The sequence below is a fragment of the Ruditapes philippinarum genome, unplaced genomic scaffold, assembly GCF_026571515.1.
Source record: "Ruditapes philippinarum isolate M1 unplaced genomic scaffold, ASM2657151v2 ctg728_1_1_1_1, whole genome shotgun sequence".
Classification (NCBI taxonomy): domain Eukaryota; kingdom Metazoa; phylum Mollusca; class Bivalvia; order Venerida; family Veneridae; genus Ruditapes; species Ruditapes philippinarum.
In genome coordinates, this window is record NW_026859203.1 from 22,792 (window position 1) to 43,238 (window position 20,447).

The 20,447-nt window shown below is 32.5% G+C and overlaps 1 protein-coding gene across 1 annotated transcript; it reads left to right on the forward strand.

Annotated features, from left to right (window-relative positions):
• The first annotated feature begins 649 nt into the window (after positions 1 to 649).
• On the forward strand, positions 650 to 20,096 carry LOC132755585 (peptidylprolyl isomerase domain and WD repeat-containing protein 1-like). Its single transcript, XM_060746470.1, has 17 exons — positions 650 to 798; positions 3,587 to 3,689; positions 4,329 to 4,432; positions 4,662 to 4,757; positions 5,193 to 5,280; positions 6,080 to 6,185; positions 6,848 to 6,991; positions 7,792 to 7,866; positions 11,517 to 11,597; positions 13,052 to 13,145; positions 13,986 to 14,039; positions 14,560 to 14,803; positions 15,018 to 15,084; positions 15,782 to 15,864; positions 16,331 to 16,443; positions 18,695 to 18,846; positions 19,000 to 20,096. Exons 1-17 carry the CDS (start codon positions 702 to 704, stop codon positions 19,141 to 19,143), a joined length of 1,845 nt encoding a protein of 614 aa, XP_060602453.1. The 5' UTR covers positions 650 to 701; the 3' UTR covers positions 19,144 to 20,096.
• The last annotated feature ends 351 nt before the right edge of the window (positions 20,097 to 20,447 follow it).

The following is a 20,447-nucleotide window of genomic DNA, read 5'->3' on the forward strand; positions in this document are numbered from 1 at the left end:
AGTAGTCCGGACAAGCTTTTGGGTATCTGGCAACACACAAGAAAAATCTTTTTCATTAAAGGGCCATAACTTGGCCAAAAATCATTCAACCAGAAAACCCTAGCAATATGAGCAAGGACTTGAGCTATAGATCAATCCTGTAAAGTTTAATTGAAATTGCATTAGTGGTATAAGAGGAGTAGTCTGGACAAACTTTAAATATAAAAATTATTAAAAGATCATAACTCGGAAAAAAACATTGAACTAGAAAATGCTGACAATATGCACAACTTAACTTGGTACTGACCATTCCTGTAAAGTAGTCTGACAAGTTTTGTGACCGACAGACAGACAACGGAGAAGTGATCTCTATATGTCGCAACTACTCCGTAGAGGTGACACAAAAGAGATTAAGAGACTCAATTGTTCATTTACATGTATGACAAAAACTGTAAATAAATTGAGATAAATAAGCACATATGGATTTATAACAAGCAATTACCACAATAAACAACTGGCTTATCAAGCCCCTATGAACTGTTAAAAATCATATGTATTTAAAAATAGATTGGAAATGCAGAGGGTTTGCTGAAAGTAATATAAATTTAGCTTATAATAAATTGCTAGCGCTTTTGTCAATTCTGCTTTTTATACATTTTGATAGGCCCTCATCAATGTCACTGAAGCGCCAAACATTATTCAAGCGTTTGTAAGTAGTAAACATGACTTCGAAACGAGAACATGACGATGTTGAAGAAGATGACGATGATTGTATCGGACCTATGCCGGATACAGCCGTTTCAAACAAAAAACAGAAAGGTTTTTTCTCAAAAATTTGTTTACATTGTACCAGATATTGGAAATTTAATTTTGTCATCAGTTTTCGCGACACATAGTTGGGCAAACAGTTATTTTGAATAATTGACGATGACACTGATATTTAAAAAAACCTAGACCCTCAAGGTAAAGAAAAATTGAATTCACCTCGTCAAGCCATAGTTTGGATTAAATATGTCTCACCCTAGTTTTCCAGCATCAAGTTTTTAACCATTTTTAATTTTCTTCTTTTATCCTCTTTTAAAAAACTCTTTTTAACTTTCTTGCAATTTTGATGCGCAGACATGTGTACATCCCCGAGCGACATTGATGGAAGATAGATTGAAAATAGTTCTGAAATGAACTCCATGCATACGTTGTAACAATGATTGAAGAATTCAACACAGTCTTATATCTTATTTTATTATACACAATATAATACAGAGTTTAAATTTATCATCAATTACAATCTAAAAATAGCACATACAAGTATCAATCTATAAATAGATCATGATTTTTATAGCACATGTCAATACACAATTATTGGAAAAAGTCATTTATAGATGTCTGCTTCGAAGCGCTTTTATCAAAGTCTTTCCTTGCTACTTACTGGTTGGGGACCACCAAAACCGTAATACCACCAAACCGGGACGACCCTAAAAATGCCTGATTTATTTGTTTTCTTTGCAAAGTTGTTGACGACCTTTTTTATCAACAATAAATGCAAGTTCCTCCTCTCATTGAGTAATTAAATTTGTTTCAACTTTCGTAAATTGTGATATATTTTAATGTGTATTTAAGGAACGTTGATGTTGGAAATTTGGGCGTCAAGAGTGCAATGCCTGACCTCTTATACTAACTATAATAATTTACAGAGTAAACAATAGAATATCCCAATCTTCAGCATTTGCTGCTGATGTATTGCATATCATATTAAAAATTTAAAATTAAAACACCCAAGCTTTTATCTTAATTTAATTATTGTCATTTCATATCTGTCCGGACACATGGTACTGTATGATGTTCAATTAAGTTAATTTAGATACCCTCCTTGACGGGCTTTAGATATAAGTGTCATAACATAATCAGAACTAAACAAATTGGTTTGTTAGTTAGGAGAAGAAGCTAGCTGTACTGTGTCACATTTTCAGATCTGTAGCTTTGAAATTATAAATTCTGTAAGGAAAAATGTTCAAAAAGTGTCTGGTTGATGGTCCCCGACCAGTAGTGATTTATAAATCAAGCACATCAGTGTCAGTTCAGAGTCAGCGTTGCTTTGGCTCTCAAAAAAATGTTCTTAATGTTTCACAAGCTTTCAAAGCTTCCCCAATCGTTGGTGGTACTGGGGGTATTGGTTCGTCATCTTCTTCCGTTTCTGTTGGGTCACTTTTGGTTGAGTTCCTTGCCGAAACTAAATCCTCAATAATATCTCTATCACATGTTTCCGAACACACACAGGGATATCTAAATCAATGTTCGTGAATGAGTTAACGTTGTTTTTTTCCATCTTGAATAATTTGACGAGTCTGGCGATAGGGATGTTGTCGTCCTTGTTGTCCGATTTATCTTCAACAGGCTGTTGGTCTTGAAATTTGAAGCCTGCATGTCTGTAGCAGTAACTGATTGTTTGGGCAGTAACCATTGACCAAGATTTCTTAAAAGAAGTAACGCGTCTAACACATTCAACACTAAATCCATGCGATTATCAATAGCCACCAGTTGTTTTTGGATCACTTGACGACGGTAATGTACTTTTAAGTTTTTGATAATTCCTTGGTCCATAGGTTGAGTATGACTGTTGGTATTTGGTGGTTAAAACGCAAGTTCAATTGATTTGAGTCCTTTTATTTTTGGATGCGCCGGACAATTATCAATCACCATAGCCACTTTTCTGTTCTGACGATGAAATTGTTTATCAAGTTTCATTAACCAGGATGTGAATAGTTCCCCTGTCATCCATGCTTTTGTGTTATTTTTGTATTCTACGGGTAATGTCTTTACATATTTGAAACAACCGAAAAGGTGTGATTTTCACTATATTTCTATTCGAGGGACAGGACGCCCTGTTCGAGAGTTTGAGCCATCAGTGTTCGAGCGATCTGAGGTAGAACAATATATGTTATATAGGAAATTTGCCGGGACCGGACGATGAATTCTAGCTAAGAGAGGTGTTTGAGCGAAGGAAGTTTAACTTTATCTATTTACAGATTTGATTCATAGTTTGACAAATCCACAGTTATGACACAGCATGTTGAATAATTCATTGATCACCTTGAATATCAAGATCATATTATTCAATTTTGCTTAATAATAAATTGTTATAGCATTATTACTTTATAATATATTTATAGTTTTGATTCCTGTTTAGACAAACCAACATTTTTTTGCAAAATCAACATGTTGAATTATTCATGTTTGACAATGATCTTAATGACATAAACAACATTTATGACATGTTAAATATTTCAAGTATTACATTGAATGATTTGTAAATAATCTTGACTGTCAAGTTCAAATATAAATTTTTCAGTTTTCATTAAATTCTGAATAAAAAAAACAACTTTTTAAAATATTCCTTTACTACAATATTCTTCTCGGATGTATTTACCTTTGGAAATAAGAAACAGTAAAGTGTGGCCCTTGCTTAGCAGGGGCTCTTGTTATTTCATATCTATAGCACCTGCTTTCCAATGTATCTGTAACTCATGCACAGCTTATTAAGACAGTCTTCATTTTCAGCGTTGTCATATCATTAATTATAATAAATTGTTATACAATGTTTATGTTTCAGTGCTTGAGTTTGAGAAGTTGTATTTAGAGAATTTACCTAATTCAGACTCATATGAGAAGAGTTATATGCACAAAGATGCTGTCAAGTTTGTTGCTGTTACAAAGTAAGATTTGGAAAAAAATGTATAACTATTTGTGTAATTTGTATAAATTAACTCTGTATCTTACTAACATTAGAAACATATCAGTCTTTATCAGCTTGTCTGTTTCAAAGAAAAAGTTGAGCTGTTGTGATTGTAGTGCAAAAACTTTAATGTAGCCCATTTCTCAATCAATTCTAAAGGTATCAATATGAAACATGAAATACTTCCTTATTATGACAAGGTGCAGTTATAAGACAAGGTGCATAACTCTGAAAGCTATAATTTTGGAGTAATGCCCCTTTTTAACTTCAAGTGAGTTGCAGAAAGTCATCTTTAGCAAATGTTTATAATGTTGGCAGGTTGCGCACCTTTGTCAAAGTTTTTTATCAGACCATTTACACTAAAGTTATGGCCGTTGAATCAGTCTTCGTTGAATTATTGTATGACTAAAATGATTAGCCAGGGATGTTAGAATTCATGGCGAACCATAGATAAAATGAGTAACCCATGAAAAAAACCAAGTTAATATATTAATTACAACTGAATCTTGAGAATGAGAATGCCCTTAAGTAATTCTAAAGAGCAAGTGAAAATATACTCTGACAAAGAAATTATTTTTTCTATGAATTTATCTTATGATTGCTCACTATTATTTTACAGGACAGATTTTATTCTGACTGCAAGTACTGACGGACATTTGAAGTTCTGGAGAAAAACTGAGGAAGCTGGCATAGAATTTGTGAAACATTTTAGATGTCATTTAGGTAGGACTATTTGTTTGTCAATCTGCCATTACTTTTGACCTATCTAATTCTAGAATCTTTAACAATAGAATGTTTAATGTTATTATTATATGATGCCTTCAATTAATGTTAATGTAGCTTTGCTTAAATTTTAATGCCACTTATACAATGCAAGTAGATAGACATGCTTGATAAGTTTTTACTATTGTCATTGATATATTAGTTACTTGAGTTTACTGTGTTAATATAGGATCACTTGAAGATATGAAAGTTAGTAACAATGGTGAATTGGCATGTACAATCTCCGATGATAAATCATCAAAAGTGTTTGATGTTGTCAACTTCGGTAATGAATTTTTTTTATATGTATACATAGATATGTTTGTAAAATGTGTAAAATTTATCTAAAAAATATAGAAATGAGTTGATCATCCAACTTTGCCAGTTTTGTAGATAAAATAATAGTCTCATTAAACAAATCCAAGTAGAAACTGTTTAATTAAAAAACAACTTGGTTATATTGCATCAGAAATAGGGACTATTTTGCTGATAGTGATATCCTAAAGATAAACTGTGCCAAGTTGTAATAATATTAATTAATAATTGCTTGTTTCTCTATTCTATGACTGATTTTCATGAAAATTTTGTTCTTATGTTACTACATTGTATTTGATTGGTTAAGAATAAAAGAAAAATAGATAAATGTCAACCATTCCTATTAAATTGTTTCTTTATAAATTAATATATTATTAGAAGTTATGACTTCATTATTTTTTTCCAGACATGATAAACATGTACAAGTTAGATTTTGTCCCTGGTAGTTGTGGATGGATTTATAATTCTGGTGATGCTATCCCAGCCCTGGCAATGTAAGACTCTCTTACTTAATTGTAATTACATCATCTCCACAACAAAGTTGTGTGTTAGTTACTAGATTTATTTTGTCATTATCTTAGTATTCTCAGATTTGGAAAATAAGAAAAACTGAAAAAAGCAGCTAGTACAAAGTCAAGTTGTGTTCATTCTTGATTCTCTATCATTGCATAAGCAAAATCATAATCTTTATTATATTGAACACAGATACTTCTATGTGTACTTTTTCTGAATGCATATAGGTACAAATCTGAATGCATATAGGTACAAATAAATGTTTACGTATTAAATATTGAAATCTTCATTCTACAGTTTTCTATATACTATTGAAATGGTCATACAAGTACATTTTATGTCAATGAATATGTTAAAACATTATTTACAAAATACATGTATTCATAAAAAAACGATTTCATTGTAAGACTGTGGCTTTAATAATTATGTTTGACTTTGCTAAGAAATTAAAAAGAGATATTTGATTTCCTTGTAGGTATAAACGGAATTGTGTGCATTCTTTTAGTAGTATTTTGGTTATCTATGGCCAAGTTGTTTCAAACCACTTGCACCCCATGGCTGTGTGTGTGAATCCTGCCATTTATTTCATGTGAGGAATTTGTCTAGCTAGCTTGGGGAATATTGGTGTTTCTACCTGGATCCCTGCTGGTACCTCAAATAATGCATGGAGTAAAAATTAAAAAGTCACTAGATTCCAAAATATAACTATTTTAGTTAAATAAATAAAAATATGTTTCATGCTTTATTATTATATATTCTTGTGACATATTTTCATTATAGATGTGAGAAGGAGACACCAAAGATTCACATATATGATGGGAGAGGTTCTAATACTTCATTACATATACTAGAAAAACTTCACTATAAACCTGTTACATTGATCAAGGTTAGTACATGTATATGATTGGATAAAATTGTCTGAGATAAATTGTTTGATACTGACTTGTTTCATGACTTATTAGACATGGTGGTGAAATAAAACTATTATACATGTAGTTGAGGTTGGAAACTCAGACTGGTGGCTAAGTGTGAAAGTGTTGACATATTTATTTGTTTGGAGAATAGTGTAAAGAGTACCAAGATTATCCCTTTCACAAAAAAAAACCCCCTCACATCCTCTTTAGTATACATACATTTGTAGATATAAAATACTTATACCTGGTACCTTTGCGTTATATCAAACTTACAATGTTTTTATAGTCAGACAGTGTTACTGCTAAATCACTTTTAGTAACAGAAGAATAATATTGATAATTATTTTGAGTTATAATGAAACTTTGGGCAGAACAAAATGTGCACTTAACTTGGTTAACTGTATGTGTCAGTGTAAATTTAGTGTCTTATTTTACTTTAATAAAGAGACTAAACTTATTTTAGGGTTAATAATGCTTGGCCAATAAATAGATTATCAAGAAAGTAAAAAAAATTATACATTATTTTTGCTATAACTTTTAAACTGTGTTCAATCAGATAATTGCTCTAACTTTTAAACTGTGTTCAATCATATAATAAATGACATTAATTGAGTGATTGTTTTCTTTTTCTCAGTATAATCCTGTATGTGATCTGGTATTGTCATGTGACAAGGCAGGTATGTTAGAAGTATGGACGGGACCTAAAGGAGACTATAAGTTCCCTAAAAATCTACACTGGGAGTACAAGACTGACACTGATCTGTATGAATTTGTTAAAGTAGGTATTTATAACTCAATCACATTATTGATGAAATGCATGAACAAAAATGTGAATGATATTGTTATCAGTTTGGCTTGTAATAGGTTCTTTTGAAATGTAGAATGAAGTCTATCATCAAGTTGGCATTAAGTTCCAATATTATTGTACAAAACATTGATGTCATACATCATGATTTATTACTAAGTCCTCATTACATAAGAAAATTGGTCTAAACATATATACAAATGTATAGAGGATATTGAATGAGTGTAAGTCATTTGTAAGTTCAATACTGAATAAATTCAGTAATTAACTTACACAAATTTAATATTCTATTTATCACATACCCAAAATAAAGACCGTTTAAAGTGAAATAAGAGTCATTTTTCATTGACGCGCCTATAGTATAACCCTAACATTTAGGGCGTCTTTACACTATGTTTGTATAACGCTAATGACGTCACGTCAAAATATATGCACAGCCGTGCAATACCATATTTACGGAGTCGCAAAATCGGCATGGGTGTGTGATAAATATATTTTCTGGCTTTTCCATCCTGAATTGTCCTTATTATGACAGAAATTAATATGATATGAAAGTTCAGAAATGAAGTTTGTTGTAGAAAAAATCATTTAAAGGTTTAAATCTTAAACATGTAGGAATTGAATTTGTGCTTTTCTTAAAAATATGCCATTATATTGCTCATTCTTAGATTCATTTTATTTTTGTCCCCAATCTAATAAAAAGAATCATAACATATATATAATTATGCAGTGCTCTTTACTCATTTGAAATGATTTAACCTATATTTTTATAGTGCAAGTGTATGCCAACAGATGTATGTTTTTCCCCAGATGGTAAAAAATTTGCAAGTATATCCACAGATAGAAAAGTGAGTTCATTTCCAAATTCATTAGTCTTTAGATAATTAATTTGATTGACATAATATTATGTTTTAGCAAATTTTTGAGATATGCAATGATTTGAATACTTTGTTGAAAATATAAATGTATTCACGGACAGTGAATTAAATGTTAGGCTGATCTGTATCTTGTTCTATTGGATTTTTAGCTTGACTTACATGAAGTAAATTGAAAGCTGTTCTACTCCTCCTTTAAGATTGTTGTCATAGGAATTTCTGTTGACATTATCTGTTTCTGTTATTCATTGTCATGCATGTTCTGTGTTGCAAAGAAGTTGGACATTTGAGCCGCGTCATGACAAAACCAACATAGTGCGTTTGCGACCAGCATGGATCCAGACCAGCCTGCGCATCCGCGCAGTCTGATCAGGATCCATGCTGTTCGCTATCAGTTTCTTTTTATGCCCCCGCCATATAATGGCAGGGGCATATAGTGTTACCCTGTTCCGTCATTCCGTCATTCCGTCCTTCCGTCATCATCAGTTTCCGTTCATTATCTTAATAACCCTTGCACATATTGAACTCAAATTTGACATATGGATATGACATATGGATATGTCATGAGAAAATACAGGTCAAGTTCGAAATTGGTCATGGTTCGATGATTTTTGGCAGAGTTATGCCCCTTTTACATTGAAAATAATATGAAATTTTCAGTTTCCGTTCATTATCTCCCAAACGGTTCAAAACATTCAATTCAAAATTGACATATGGATATGTCATGAGAAAATACAGGTCAAGTTCGAAATTGGTCATGGTTCGATAATTTTTGGCAGATTTATGCCCCTTTTACTTTGAAAATAATATGAAATTTTCAGTTTCCGTTCATTATCTCCCCAACGGTACAACACACTCAACTCAAACTTGACATATTGATATGTCATGAGAAAATACAGGTCAAGTTCAAATTTGGTCATGGTTCGATGATTTTTGGCAGAGTTATGCCCCTTTTACTTTGAAAATAATATGAAATTTTCAGTTTCCGTTCATTAACTCCCCAATGGTACAACACATTCAACTCAAACTTGACATATGGATACGTCAAAGGAATGCGCAGGTCAAGTTCAAATTTGGTCATGGTTCAATGATTTTTGGCAGAGTTATGCCCCTTTCACTTTGAAAATAATATGAAATTTTCAGTTTCCGTTCATTATCTCCCCAATCGTACAACACATTTAGCTCAAACTTGACATATCGATACATCAAAGGAATACGCAGGTCAATTTCAAATTTGGTCATGGTTCGATGATTTTTGGCAGAGTTATGCCCCTTTTACTTTGAAAATAAAATGAAATTTTCAGTTTCTGTTTATTATCTCCCCAACAGTATTAAATATTCAACTCAAATTTGACATATTGATACGTCAAAGGAATGCACAGGTCAATTTCAGATTTGGTCATGGTTCGATGATTTTTGGCAGAGTTATGCCCCTTTAACTTTAAAAATAATATGAAATTTTCAGTTTCCGTTTATTATCTCCCCAACAATATTACACATTCAACTCAAATTTGACATATGGATATGTTTTTGGAATGCGCAGACCAAGTTCGAATCTGGTCATGGTTCAATGATTTTTGGCAGTGTAATGCCCCTTTCACTTTGAAAATGATATGAAATTTACAGTTTCTGTTCATTATCAACCCAACAGTGTTACATATTCAACTCAAAATTGACATATGGATATGTCAAAGGAATACGCAGGTCAAGTTGGAATTTTGTCATGGTTCGATGATTTTTTGGCAGAGTTATGTCCCTTTCACTTTGAAAATAATATAGATACATCTTAGGAATAAGCAGTTTAAGTTTGAATTTGGTCGTGGTTCAATGATTTTAGACAAACTTATCTTTCCTGAATGTTGGAAAAATTTTGAACTTTCAGTTTCAGCACTCATACTTTTGAGGAAATGTATATAGCCATTATGTTGGCTACACATATGCAATATGCTATTTTTAAAAGGTTAAGACTGAATAATTTCAGTGCCTTGAACATTGTATAAAAATGGTTAAGAGTGAATAATTTCAGTGCCTTGAACATTGTATAAAAATGGTTAAGACTGAATAATTTCAGTGCCTTGAACATTGTATAAAAATGGTTTGTAATACCATTCAAAAGTTTTAAGGGCTTTGAACTTAGAATGAAAAAAATAATTTGTGCAAACAAATTTGGAACTAAATATTATAACATTTGAAATTTTGGCTGCATGCGGGGGCATCCGTGGCATGATGACACATTTCTAGTCTTATTATAGAATCCGTAAGCGAACAGCATGGATCCTGATCAGACTGCGCGGATGCGCAGGCTGGTCTGGATCCATGCTGGTCGCAAACCCATTATGTTGGTTTTGTCATGACGCGGCTCATTTGTGTTTTTGTGTCGCCTTGAAAAGGTGACATATAGGGGTTACTTTTCGGCGGCGTCTGTGTCGGCGGCGTTGTCGGCATCGGCGTCCCCTAAAGCTTGTCCGAAGCATAACTCAGTCACTATAAGTCTGATTGACTTCAAACTTGGTATGCATGCTTCTTTCAATAACCCGGAGTGCAGTGCACAAGGACCGGTACTCTGCAGTTCTTATTTTTAAAAGTTATTGCCCTTTGTTAATTTTCATACTTTAATTTTGTCCGGGCCATTTCTCTTCAACTAAAAAAGCTATGGACTTGAAACTTCATAGGATGATAGATCTCATTAAGAAGAAGTGCAGAGCACAAGAACCGGTACTCTGCACTTCCTAATTTTTGAGTTATTGCCCTTTGTTAATTTTCATACTTTATTTTTGTCCGGGCTATTTCTCCTAATGTATAAAAGCCATGGACTTGAAACTTCATAGGATGATAGCTCTCATTAAGAAGAAGTGCAGTGCACAAGAACAGTTACTCTGCATTTCTTATTTTTTGAGTTATTGCCCTTTGTTTATTTTCATACTTTAATTTTGTCCTGGCCATTTCTCCTTAAGAATAAAAGCTATGGACTTGAAACTTCATAGGATGATAGATCTCATTAAGAAGAAGTGCAGTGCACAAGAATCGGTACTCTGCATTTCTTAATTTTTGAGTTATGGCCCTTTGTTATTTTTCATACTTAATTTTTGTCCAGGCCATTTCTCCGAAAGTATAAAAGTTATGGACTTGAAACTTCATAGGATGATAGATCTCATGAAGAAAAAGTGCAGTGCATAAGAACTGATACTCTGCATTTCTTATTTTTTGAGTTATTGCCCTTTGTTGATTTTCTTACTTTATTTTTGTCCTGGTCATTTCTCCTCAAGTATGAAAGCTATGGACTTGAAACATCATAGAATGATAGATCTTATTGATAAGAAGTGCAGTGCACAGAAACTGCTGCTCTGCACTTATTATTTTTTTAGTTATTGCTATTTTTCATATTTCATTTTTGTCCTGGCTATTTCTCCTAAACTACATTGTTCACAAGGCGACACATCCGACTCGCGGAGTTCTAGTTTCTTGATAATGATACCACAATATATTTATATTATAATTGATTTTTTTTTACTAAGTCCAGTATTAAATTAGTCGAGCACACTGTCCTCTCTGACATCTCTTGTTTTACCACCTATCACTAATACTAATTCAGTTACTTTTAGCTTTTCTGTTCTATTATGTAGGTTCGAATATTTAAAGTTTTGACTGGCAAGATGGTGAAAATGTTAGACGAATCCTTGCAGAATATCATAGACTTACAACAGGTATATTTTGCTGATTTTATACCTCACTTTAGTCTAAAACAATAAGATCTTATTACAAGAGATAAGATATTATGTCAAATAAAAACATTTCAAACTTTTCAACATGAGACAAAAGAAAAAAAGATGACTAGTCAACACTGACTATTTTATGTTATTTACTGTACATGCAAATAACTGCTTTGATGTGTTAACCAAATTATTTATTGGTTACCTCCCTTGTACACTGAATGCATTAATAATATGAGTAGTTACACCATTATCATAATTAAACGCATGCATAACAGATAACTGGAAATAAGGTAATAGATAAAAAAACACTTTTGTTTGGGTTAATAAAAATCATATTGCAGCATATATAGCATTTAGTCAACCCTCAAATGGAATGTTACACCACTGCTCTATGTTTAAGTGACATACTGTTCCAGGACTGACACACTTTTATGAAACAAGCATTATTTTAAAATGTGTTAACATTCCAAATAATTTATGATCTAATGTTCCAAGTTGCCACACAATGAATGTTTTTATAAACCTGTGATAACTGGAGGGGGAATGATCATCATGACCCTCTTGATAAACTACATGCTTTTCTCAATTTGACTGCTGGAGACAGTAACAGACCAAGTGACTAAGTAACAGACCATGTGTCTAAGTAACAGACCATGTGTCTAACTAACAGACCATGTGTCTTAAGTAACAGACCATGTGACTAAGTAACATACCATGTGACTAAGTTACAGACCATGTGACTAAGTTACAGACCATGTGACTAAGTAAAAGACCATGTGACTAAGTAGCAGACCATGTGACTAAGTAGCAGACCATGTGACTAAGTTGCAGACCATGTGACTAAGTTGCAGACCATGTGACTAAGTAACAGACCATGTGACTAAGTAACAGACCATGTGACTATGTTACAGACCATGTGACTAAGTTACAGACCATGTGACTAAGTAACAGACCATGTGACTAAGTTACAGACCATGTGACTAAGTTACAGACCATGTGACTAAGTAACAGACCATGTGTCTAAGTAACAGACCATGTGTCTAAGTAACAGACCATGTGTCTAAGTAACAGACTTTGTGTCTAAGTTACAGACCATGTGACTAAGTAACAGACCATGTGACTAAGTTACAGACCATGTAACTAAGTTACAGACCATGTGACTAAATAACAGACCATGTGACTAAGTAACAGACCATGCAACTTAAGTTACATACCTTGTGACTAAGTAACAGACCTTGTGTCTAAGTAACAGACCTTGTGTCTAAGTAACAGTTTATCCCTACCTGCATGACTTAACTGGAATGTAAACAGTTCACTGTGTAATATTTAGAGTTTTAACTTGAAATAATGACCAGTTCCATATGAAAAGTAAGGCCAGTGAATTACTCATATTTAGCAGGGTTTACATTAATCATATATAAATATTGATGATAATTTATTTGTAGATGAAGCAACAGTTATCTCATATGGAGTTTGGGAGAAGACTGGCTGTAGAAAAAGAATTAGAAAAAGCTGACTCTTTCCATTTGTGCAATATTTGTATGTAGATTTATTCAGTTCTGTAAATTTGTTTTATAATATCCATTAAATTTATATCAATTTATTTTTTATAATATCCATTAAATTTATGTCAATTTATTTTAAAATATTCATTAAATTTAATTATATGTATTTGTTTAATATTTATTTGCATGTCTAGTAAAATAAAATGCATTTCATTGAAGGGAGATAAATATTGATTGAGAAGAATGTAGAAATGTTTATAAGTGTGTAATTTTGTGGTTATTTCAACTTGCATGAACAGTAATTTCAACACCATCAGTTGTTGAACTTCAAATTTAATCAGCAAATTATTGAATCAGTACATCAGTACATCAAAGATTGATACTAAACCAGGAATTAAACCGACATAGTTATGTTAATAATTTTAATGACATTCATTTTAAGACATTGATGATGACATCTTGAGGCATATTTGTTTGAAACAGAAGATTCCTCTGCTAAGTACAATGTAGTATTTGTGCATAATGAGAAATCATGATTGTGACCCAATTGGTGGTCAAATCATCAATCTCTGCAGATACTTTACTACCTTTAGAGGCTTCTGCTGCACTATATTATAGTTTTTAAAAAGGTTTATGTCATTTCAAATTTTTTGCCTTGTCTTAAAATATATATTTTGAACAATGAAAAACTTAATTATACAGTACATAATCATTGTATGTTATCTTGTTAGCCTAACGTAACATAATGCTAATACTGAGAACTTGGTGTTCAAGGTAGCTGTAACTCTATATGTACAGAAGGAAATGTTTCCAAATAGCATCTTATCTTAAATATGATTGTGTATGATGTTAATTTTGTATGATTTATTTTCAGTATTTGATGAGACAGGATATTTTCTCTTGTATGGAACCATGCTAGGTGTAAAAGGTATATTAGCTGTTTTATTTTAGATTGTTTACTACAAATAAAGTTGTGCTTTCTTATGTATTTACTATTAATTTTAATAAAATATGACAATACAAAGGCCGACTTATTTCTAAAAGAACATTACAAGACAACTGTAAAAATATTAACTTTTATGTCTATGCTTAAAGTATATAAAGCTGAATATCTAGTGCCTGTAGTTTACAAAATTATTATGTGAATTTCAAAAAGAATGCCGGTGCTACAAAATATCTATGAAATTTTGTAAATGGCACATGCACACATTTTTGCTAATATATTTTTATTCTGTTTATCTACAATTTTCCGCTGTTCAGTAAAAGAGACACTATATTACAACTATGTGTATGTCAAAAATCAATCATAACATTATGGAAATAACATAGTTTAACCATTATAAAATTTTATAAAGATATTTTTGTTAGATTTAGTTTTACACCTTTAAAGACTGGCTTATAAGTAAAGTGATAGCCCATGAACATATAACTTTCCTGATAATTTTCAGTGATAAATATTCACACAAATCGATGTATGAAGATTTTGGGGAAGCCAGAAAATCCAAGATTCCTGCAGATTGCATTGTTCCAGGGTAGTGGTAAGAAAGCTAAAGCAGCCACAGATGTTTCCACAGCTGCCTCCGATAACCCACTACTTCATAGCCAATTTCTGGATCCTATCTTGTTCTGTACAGCTTACAAGAAAAATAGATTCTACTTGTTCTCACGCCGGGAACCATTTGATAAAAACAGGTATCAAATAAGCAATGGTGTTTTCTTTTTGTTTTGTTTTTCTTACACAAATACTATTTAACAATATGAAAATATTTTATTTTCTATAGAAAATTAAGGTGATACTTGTGAAAGAAACAGATGTTTTTTAAAAATTGTATACTTTAAAATCGTGTTTACTTACAGAGTAATTACAAAAATGTACTACAGGTGACATTATTTTTATTTATTTTAGTGCAGATACAGATAGAGATGTTTTCAATGAAAAACCTTCGAAGGAGGAGCTTATTTCAGCCACACAGGTACTGTACCATACTTACAATACACAATAAATTGCATGCAACTGTTGTATCTAAATCCTAATGATTACTGAAATCTTTCTCCTTTGTTAATTTATGTGGAAATGTTGCCAGTAATTATAAAGAACAGGTTAGTGATTGGTTAGTACAAAGCAATCAGGGGTATGCTTTAATGATGGCAGTCTGTCTTCCATTGTTTTTCATCATCTATAATTCCTTTACAACATCTCCACATGGTGGTTTTTGACCAAACTTTACAGGAATGATCCGCTACAAATATTATATTAATGGTTCCTGTATGTCAAAATGCATATAAATCATGCTAGAGGGGATCAAAGTTGACCCTACCCCGGAGTCTATATTGACTTGTATAGCAAAATACATTTGAGTGTTCTTTTGTGAAACTACATTGCCTAGAGCTTAGATTGGCATGTAGCCTAGTGGACCTATAAAAGTTATGCCCTTTGGGGGCGAAAATGGCCCTATGCTGGGAGTGACTCAGTCACTTAGGTTATTTAGACTTATATAGAAAAATACATAAAGTTTTATTTTGTGAAACTGCATTGCTAATAGCATACTACTCCACAGTATTAGAAAACAAGCCCTATACATAAATAAGAATCTCTGTCACCTGTGTAAGAATCTTAAGCCCATTGTAGGGAAATACTCAAAAAGTAAAAAGTTGCAATGTTAATTTCAGGATGTGGCATTCACAAGAGTTGCAGATTCTTGTATTATTCATACAACAATGGGAGATATCACCTGTAAACTTTTCTCTAAAGAGTAAGTCACAACAACAATGGGTTTTATAAAGCTAATGTAATATTCTTTTTAAATTTTCTTACATAATATGATTTATAATTATTGTTTAAATTCTTATAAAAAAGGAATTTAAGCCATCATAATGTTAGATATATTGTCTTCTTGTATTCTAAAATATACAAGACTAATTTTTTACTTTAAATTTTATGTTCCCATATATATTTGAGACATTGGTAACAAATGTTAATGTTGATGATACTTTAAAAGAAGTGAAACAAAGTACCTGTAGTATTTTTAGGTAGATGTTTAATGCCTGTAATATATTTAATTTATCTCCTCGCTCTAAATTAAGGGCCTATTTATTTGGACAAGTACATGATCATGATACATTTGTATGTGTTTGATATAAAAATATTGCCAATCTCTTGTTAGTGTAATTGTGAAGTTGAATTATTGCCATGTGCATTGTGGTTTTTTTTATTTACAGATGTCCAAAGACAGTGGAGAATTTCTGTGTTCACAGCAGGGATGGTTATTACAATGGCCATGTTATACACAGAGTAATCAAAGGTTTCATGGTACAGACAGGTGATCCTCTAGGTATGGTAACATCATCTGCATTAATATTTTGTAATGAAATAAAAAAGAAAACTGTAAAAGTCATAAAACTGAGTTGCTTTATAATATTTTATAATCACATTTTAAAACCTGTGGGGAAGGTGGGCATCTTTGGTGGAGTGGATATGGTTTTTGACTTCAAGCAGCTTGCCCCTCACAGTTGAGGGTTCGAATCTCGACAGGGATTTGGATTCTTGCACGTGAGAAAGCTATCTACTTAGCACAAGGAATGTTGGTGGTTCTACTCAGGTGCCTGTTTGTGCCAGAAATAATGCATGGAATGGGCAACCAAGGTCTTCCTCCACCAGTAAATTCTGAACATCACCGTATGACATGTACTGTGTTGGTGTGGGGTAAAACCCAATCAAACAAACTGTCCCTTTGGGCTTTCTAACATCACACATAGCTCTATTTTGCATTAATCTTTTAATAATCTAGTAAAGAAGAGCAATTTTGATTAATGTTATGAAGTGAGTGCCTTTATAGCTGGTCTGTTTGAAGAATAGGGAAGGCAATTGTACTCACCCTGATGTGTCGGTGTTACCCTTTAGATAAGTTTTCTCTACAAGATGGTATCTCATTAAGTTCTGATGGGAATGGGTTGAAATTTCAGACACTTGGAAGCATAATTAGTGGTCACTGACCTATAACTGTAACAGGGATTTTGAGAGAATTATGGCCCTTTTTGAACTTAGAAGTCAACATTATCCAGGCTTTTGTTGCATGATGTCCTTCGCGCAGCTTTTGTTGATACTGAAAGTTAAAGAACAAAATATTTGCTACAATCCTTAAGATTATGTTCTTGTGCAGTTCAATACCCTCTAGTCTCCTTGTAGTTGATATCCAAGGAGTAATTACATTTTACTAAATATGATTAATTCTGTAATTAATGACATGTGAATTATATATGAAAGTTTAACTTAATTTACAAAATAAATAAAAAAAATCTTTATCAGCTTCATAACTAGGAATTTTTAGCTCACCTGTCACAAAGTGACAGGGTGAGCTTTTGTGATCGCTTTTCGTCTGGCGTCCATCTGTCCGTCCGGCGTCCGTAAACTTTTACTTTAAATGACATCTCCTCATAAACCACTAAGCCAATTTCATCCAAATTTCACAGGAATGTTCCTTTGGTGGTCACCTTTGAAAATCGTTTAAAGAATTTAATTCTCTGGTTGCCATGGCAACCAAAAGATAAAACTTTAAATATCTTCTTCTAAAAAACCCAAAGAGGTAGAGCTTAGATATTTGGCATGAAACATCTTCTAGTGAGTGTCTAATAAGTTTGTTCAAATAAAAGCCCTGGGGTCAAAATTGGCCCCGCCCCAGGGGGTCATTGATTTTCCCAATATGCATATAGTAAAAACTTAAAAAATCTTCTTTTAAAGAACCCAAAGAGCTAGAGCTAAGATATTTGGCATGAAACATTTTCTAATGGGTGTCTACGAAGTTTGTTCAAATAAAAGCCCTGGGGTCAAAATTGGCCCTGCCCCAGGGGATCATTGATTTTCCCTATATGCATATAGTAAAAACTTAAAAAAAACTTCTTTTAAAGAACCCAAAGAGCTAGAGCTAAGATATTTAGCATGAAACATCTCCTAATGGGTGTCTATGAAGTTTGATCAAATAAAAGCCCTGGGGTCAAAATTGGCCCCGCCCCAGGAGGTCATGATTTTCCCTATATGCATATAGTAAAAACTTAAACAATTTTCTTTTAAAGAACCCAAAGAGCTAGAGCTAAGATATTTATCATGAAACATCTTCTAATGGATGTCTACCAAGTTTGTTCAAATAAGAGCCCTGGGGTCAAAATTGGCCCCGCCCCGGGGGCCATTGATTTTCCTTATATGTGTATAGCAAAATCTTAAAAAATCTTCTTTGAAAAAACCTGAATAGCTAGAGTTTAGATATTATGATGGAAACGTGTTCTAGTAAGTGTGTAAGATTGTTCAAATAAAAGCCCTGGGGTCAAAACTGGCCCTGCCTCAGGTGTGTCATTGTTTTTAACTATATGTGTAGAGAAAAAACTTAAAAAATCTTCTTTTAAAAAACCCAACAAGCTAGACCTTAGATGTTTAGCATAAAACATCTTCTAATGGGTGTCTACCAAGTTTGTTCAAATAAAAGCCCTGGTGTTTAAACTGGCCCGGCTCAGGGGGGGGGGGCTATATACAGGTGAGCTACTTCAGGGCCATCATGGCCCTCTTGTTACATTTGTTATTTGTTTTTGTAGGAAATGGTACAGGTGGTGAGTCAATATGGGGTGGCGAGTTTGAAGACGAGTTTCATCCTAACCTGCGTCACGACAGACCTTACACATTAAGCATGGCTAATGCTGGACCCAACACTAATGGATCTCAATTCTTTATAACTGTTGTACCAACTGTAAGAACAATCTTAAAATTTGAATTTATAAAATGTTGCCACAAATAAGACAGCAAGCTGTCATTTAAGTTGATTTCTAAAATGAATGACATTAGTAATGATTTAGAGTGTTGCAAGTTATATTGTACTAAATGATGTATTATTTATTTTCAGCCATGGTTGGATAACAAGCATACAGTATTTGGGAGAGTGACTCGAGGAATGGAGGTGGTACAGAATATATCAAACGTGAAAACAAATCCTAAAACAGACAAACCCCATGATGAAATTTGTATTGTTAACATTGCTGTCAAATGAAATTTTACAAATCTATATACTGACTTTATATACTTAATCAATGTGTAAATCTACCTGAAAAAAATCGTAAAAGAGCAAGACTGTTTTATATCCCTGAAAGTTTTGGGACATAGTAATAATATGGTATGACCATATCTACTTGTCCGTCTGTCTGACAGTTTGTTTCTGCACAGTAACCTTTGAAAGACTCATTTGATGCAAGACTTAAGTGTATGATATTCTAAGTGCCAGCAAAATAACAATTTGTTGATTGTTTATGATTGTTATGCGCCTCAAGATGGCATAATTTATTGTTTATGAAAATTTTCACAATCTATTGATCAAAGTAGTTTTAAACAAGAGGTCAGATTAATCTTTTGTTATTGTATCACAGCTTAGAGATCTGTTCATTGAAAATGTTACTGTACAATCTTCAAAAGAGAGAAATTGCATTCATAATTACATGTATATTTAAGTATATATTTTACGCGGGCAATTATGATGTTAAAGTATAATCATATATCATTCTCTGTCAGACTGTTTATAGGATTTTGAATGACTATAGATTCAATACTATTGCACGAGCGAGCATAATATTGTTTTATTCAAGGCATTCAATAAATTTAGTATTGAATGTACATGAATTTAATATTCTTTTTATCACATATTCAATGAAAGAACGGTTTAAATTTTAAAAGAGCCATTTTTCATTGACACACATAATAGTGTAACGGTAACATTAGCGTGCCTCAATGCTTTTATAAAATGCAATTGATGTTGCATCAAAGTGTAATTACACTAGTTTAAGATCGTTTTTATTAAAGGGCTTTTAACACTCCTGCGATGTAGTTTATGTGATGAATGAAGTTTGAAATATGGGTCACATATTTATATAGTAATATGACAGTGCAACAGATGAGACTTACATGTATATATTTTTAAAGAGCAAATTTGTAATAAAATCTGAAAGAAGATGTCTTTGTTTCAATTACATTATAGAAAGAAAAATAATGAAAATAACTTACTCCAATTCTCTTATTTAATATTTCAAAGTAAAAATTTGAGCTATTGCTACAGTCATGGTGTTGCTGTCACTGCCAATGCTATCCATAAACTTTCACGATGATCATAATTCTTTTATCTATCAATGGATTGTTTTCATACTCTGACACAATTATTCTTTGGATATAGAAGACTAAACTTTACCTTGACTATTACATTTTGCTGTAACTTGCTGTATCTTTGTTATTTATGAATAGATTGTCCTCATATTTGGACGACCTTTATGACCAGACCTTCAAGTGATCTTTACTTATAAATGGCCT

What these genes read in the sequence shown, in the direction of transcription:
- LOC132755585 (XM_060746470.1), top strand. Translation starts at nt 702, where the DNA reads ATGACTTCGAAACGAGAACATGACGATGTTGAAGAAGATGACGATGAT. An exon ending in TTCAAACAAAAAACAGAAAG is followed by an intron (nt 799 to 3,586) that starts GTTTTTTCTCAA and finishes TTTATGTTTCAG; the next exon opens with TGCTTGAGTTTGAGAAGTTG. An exon ending in TTTCCATTTGTGCAATATTT is followed by an intron (nt 13,146 to 13,985) that starts GTATGTAGATTT and finishes ATTTATTTTCAG; the next exon opens with TATTTGATGAGACAGGATAT.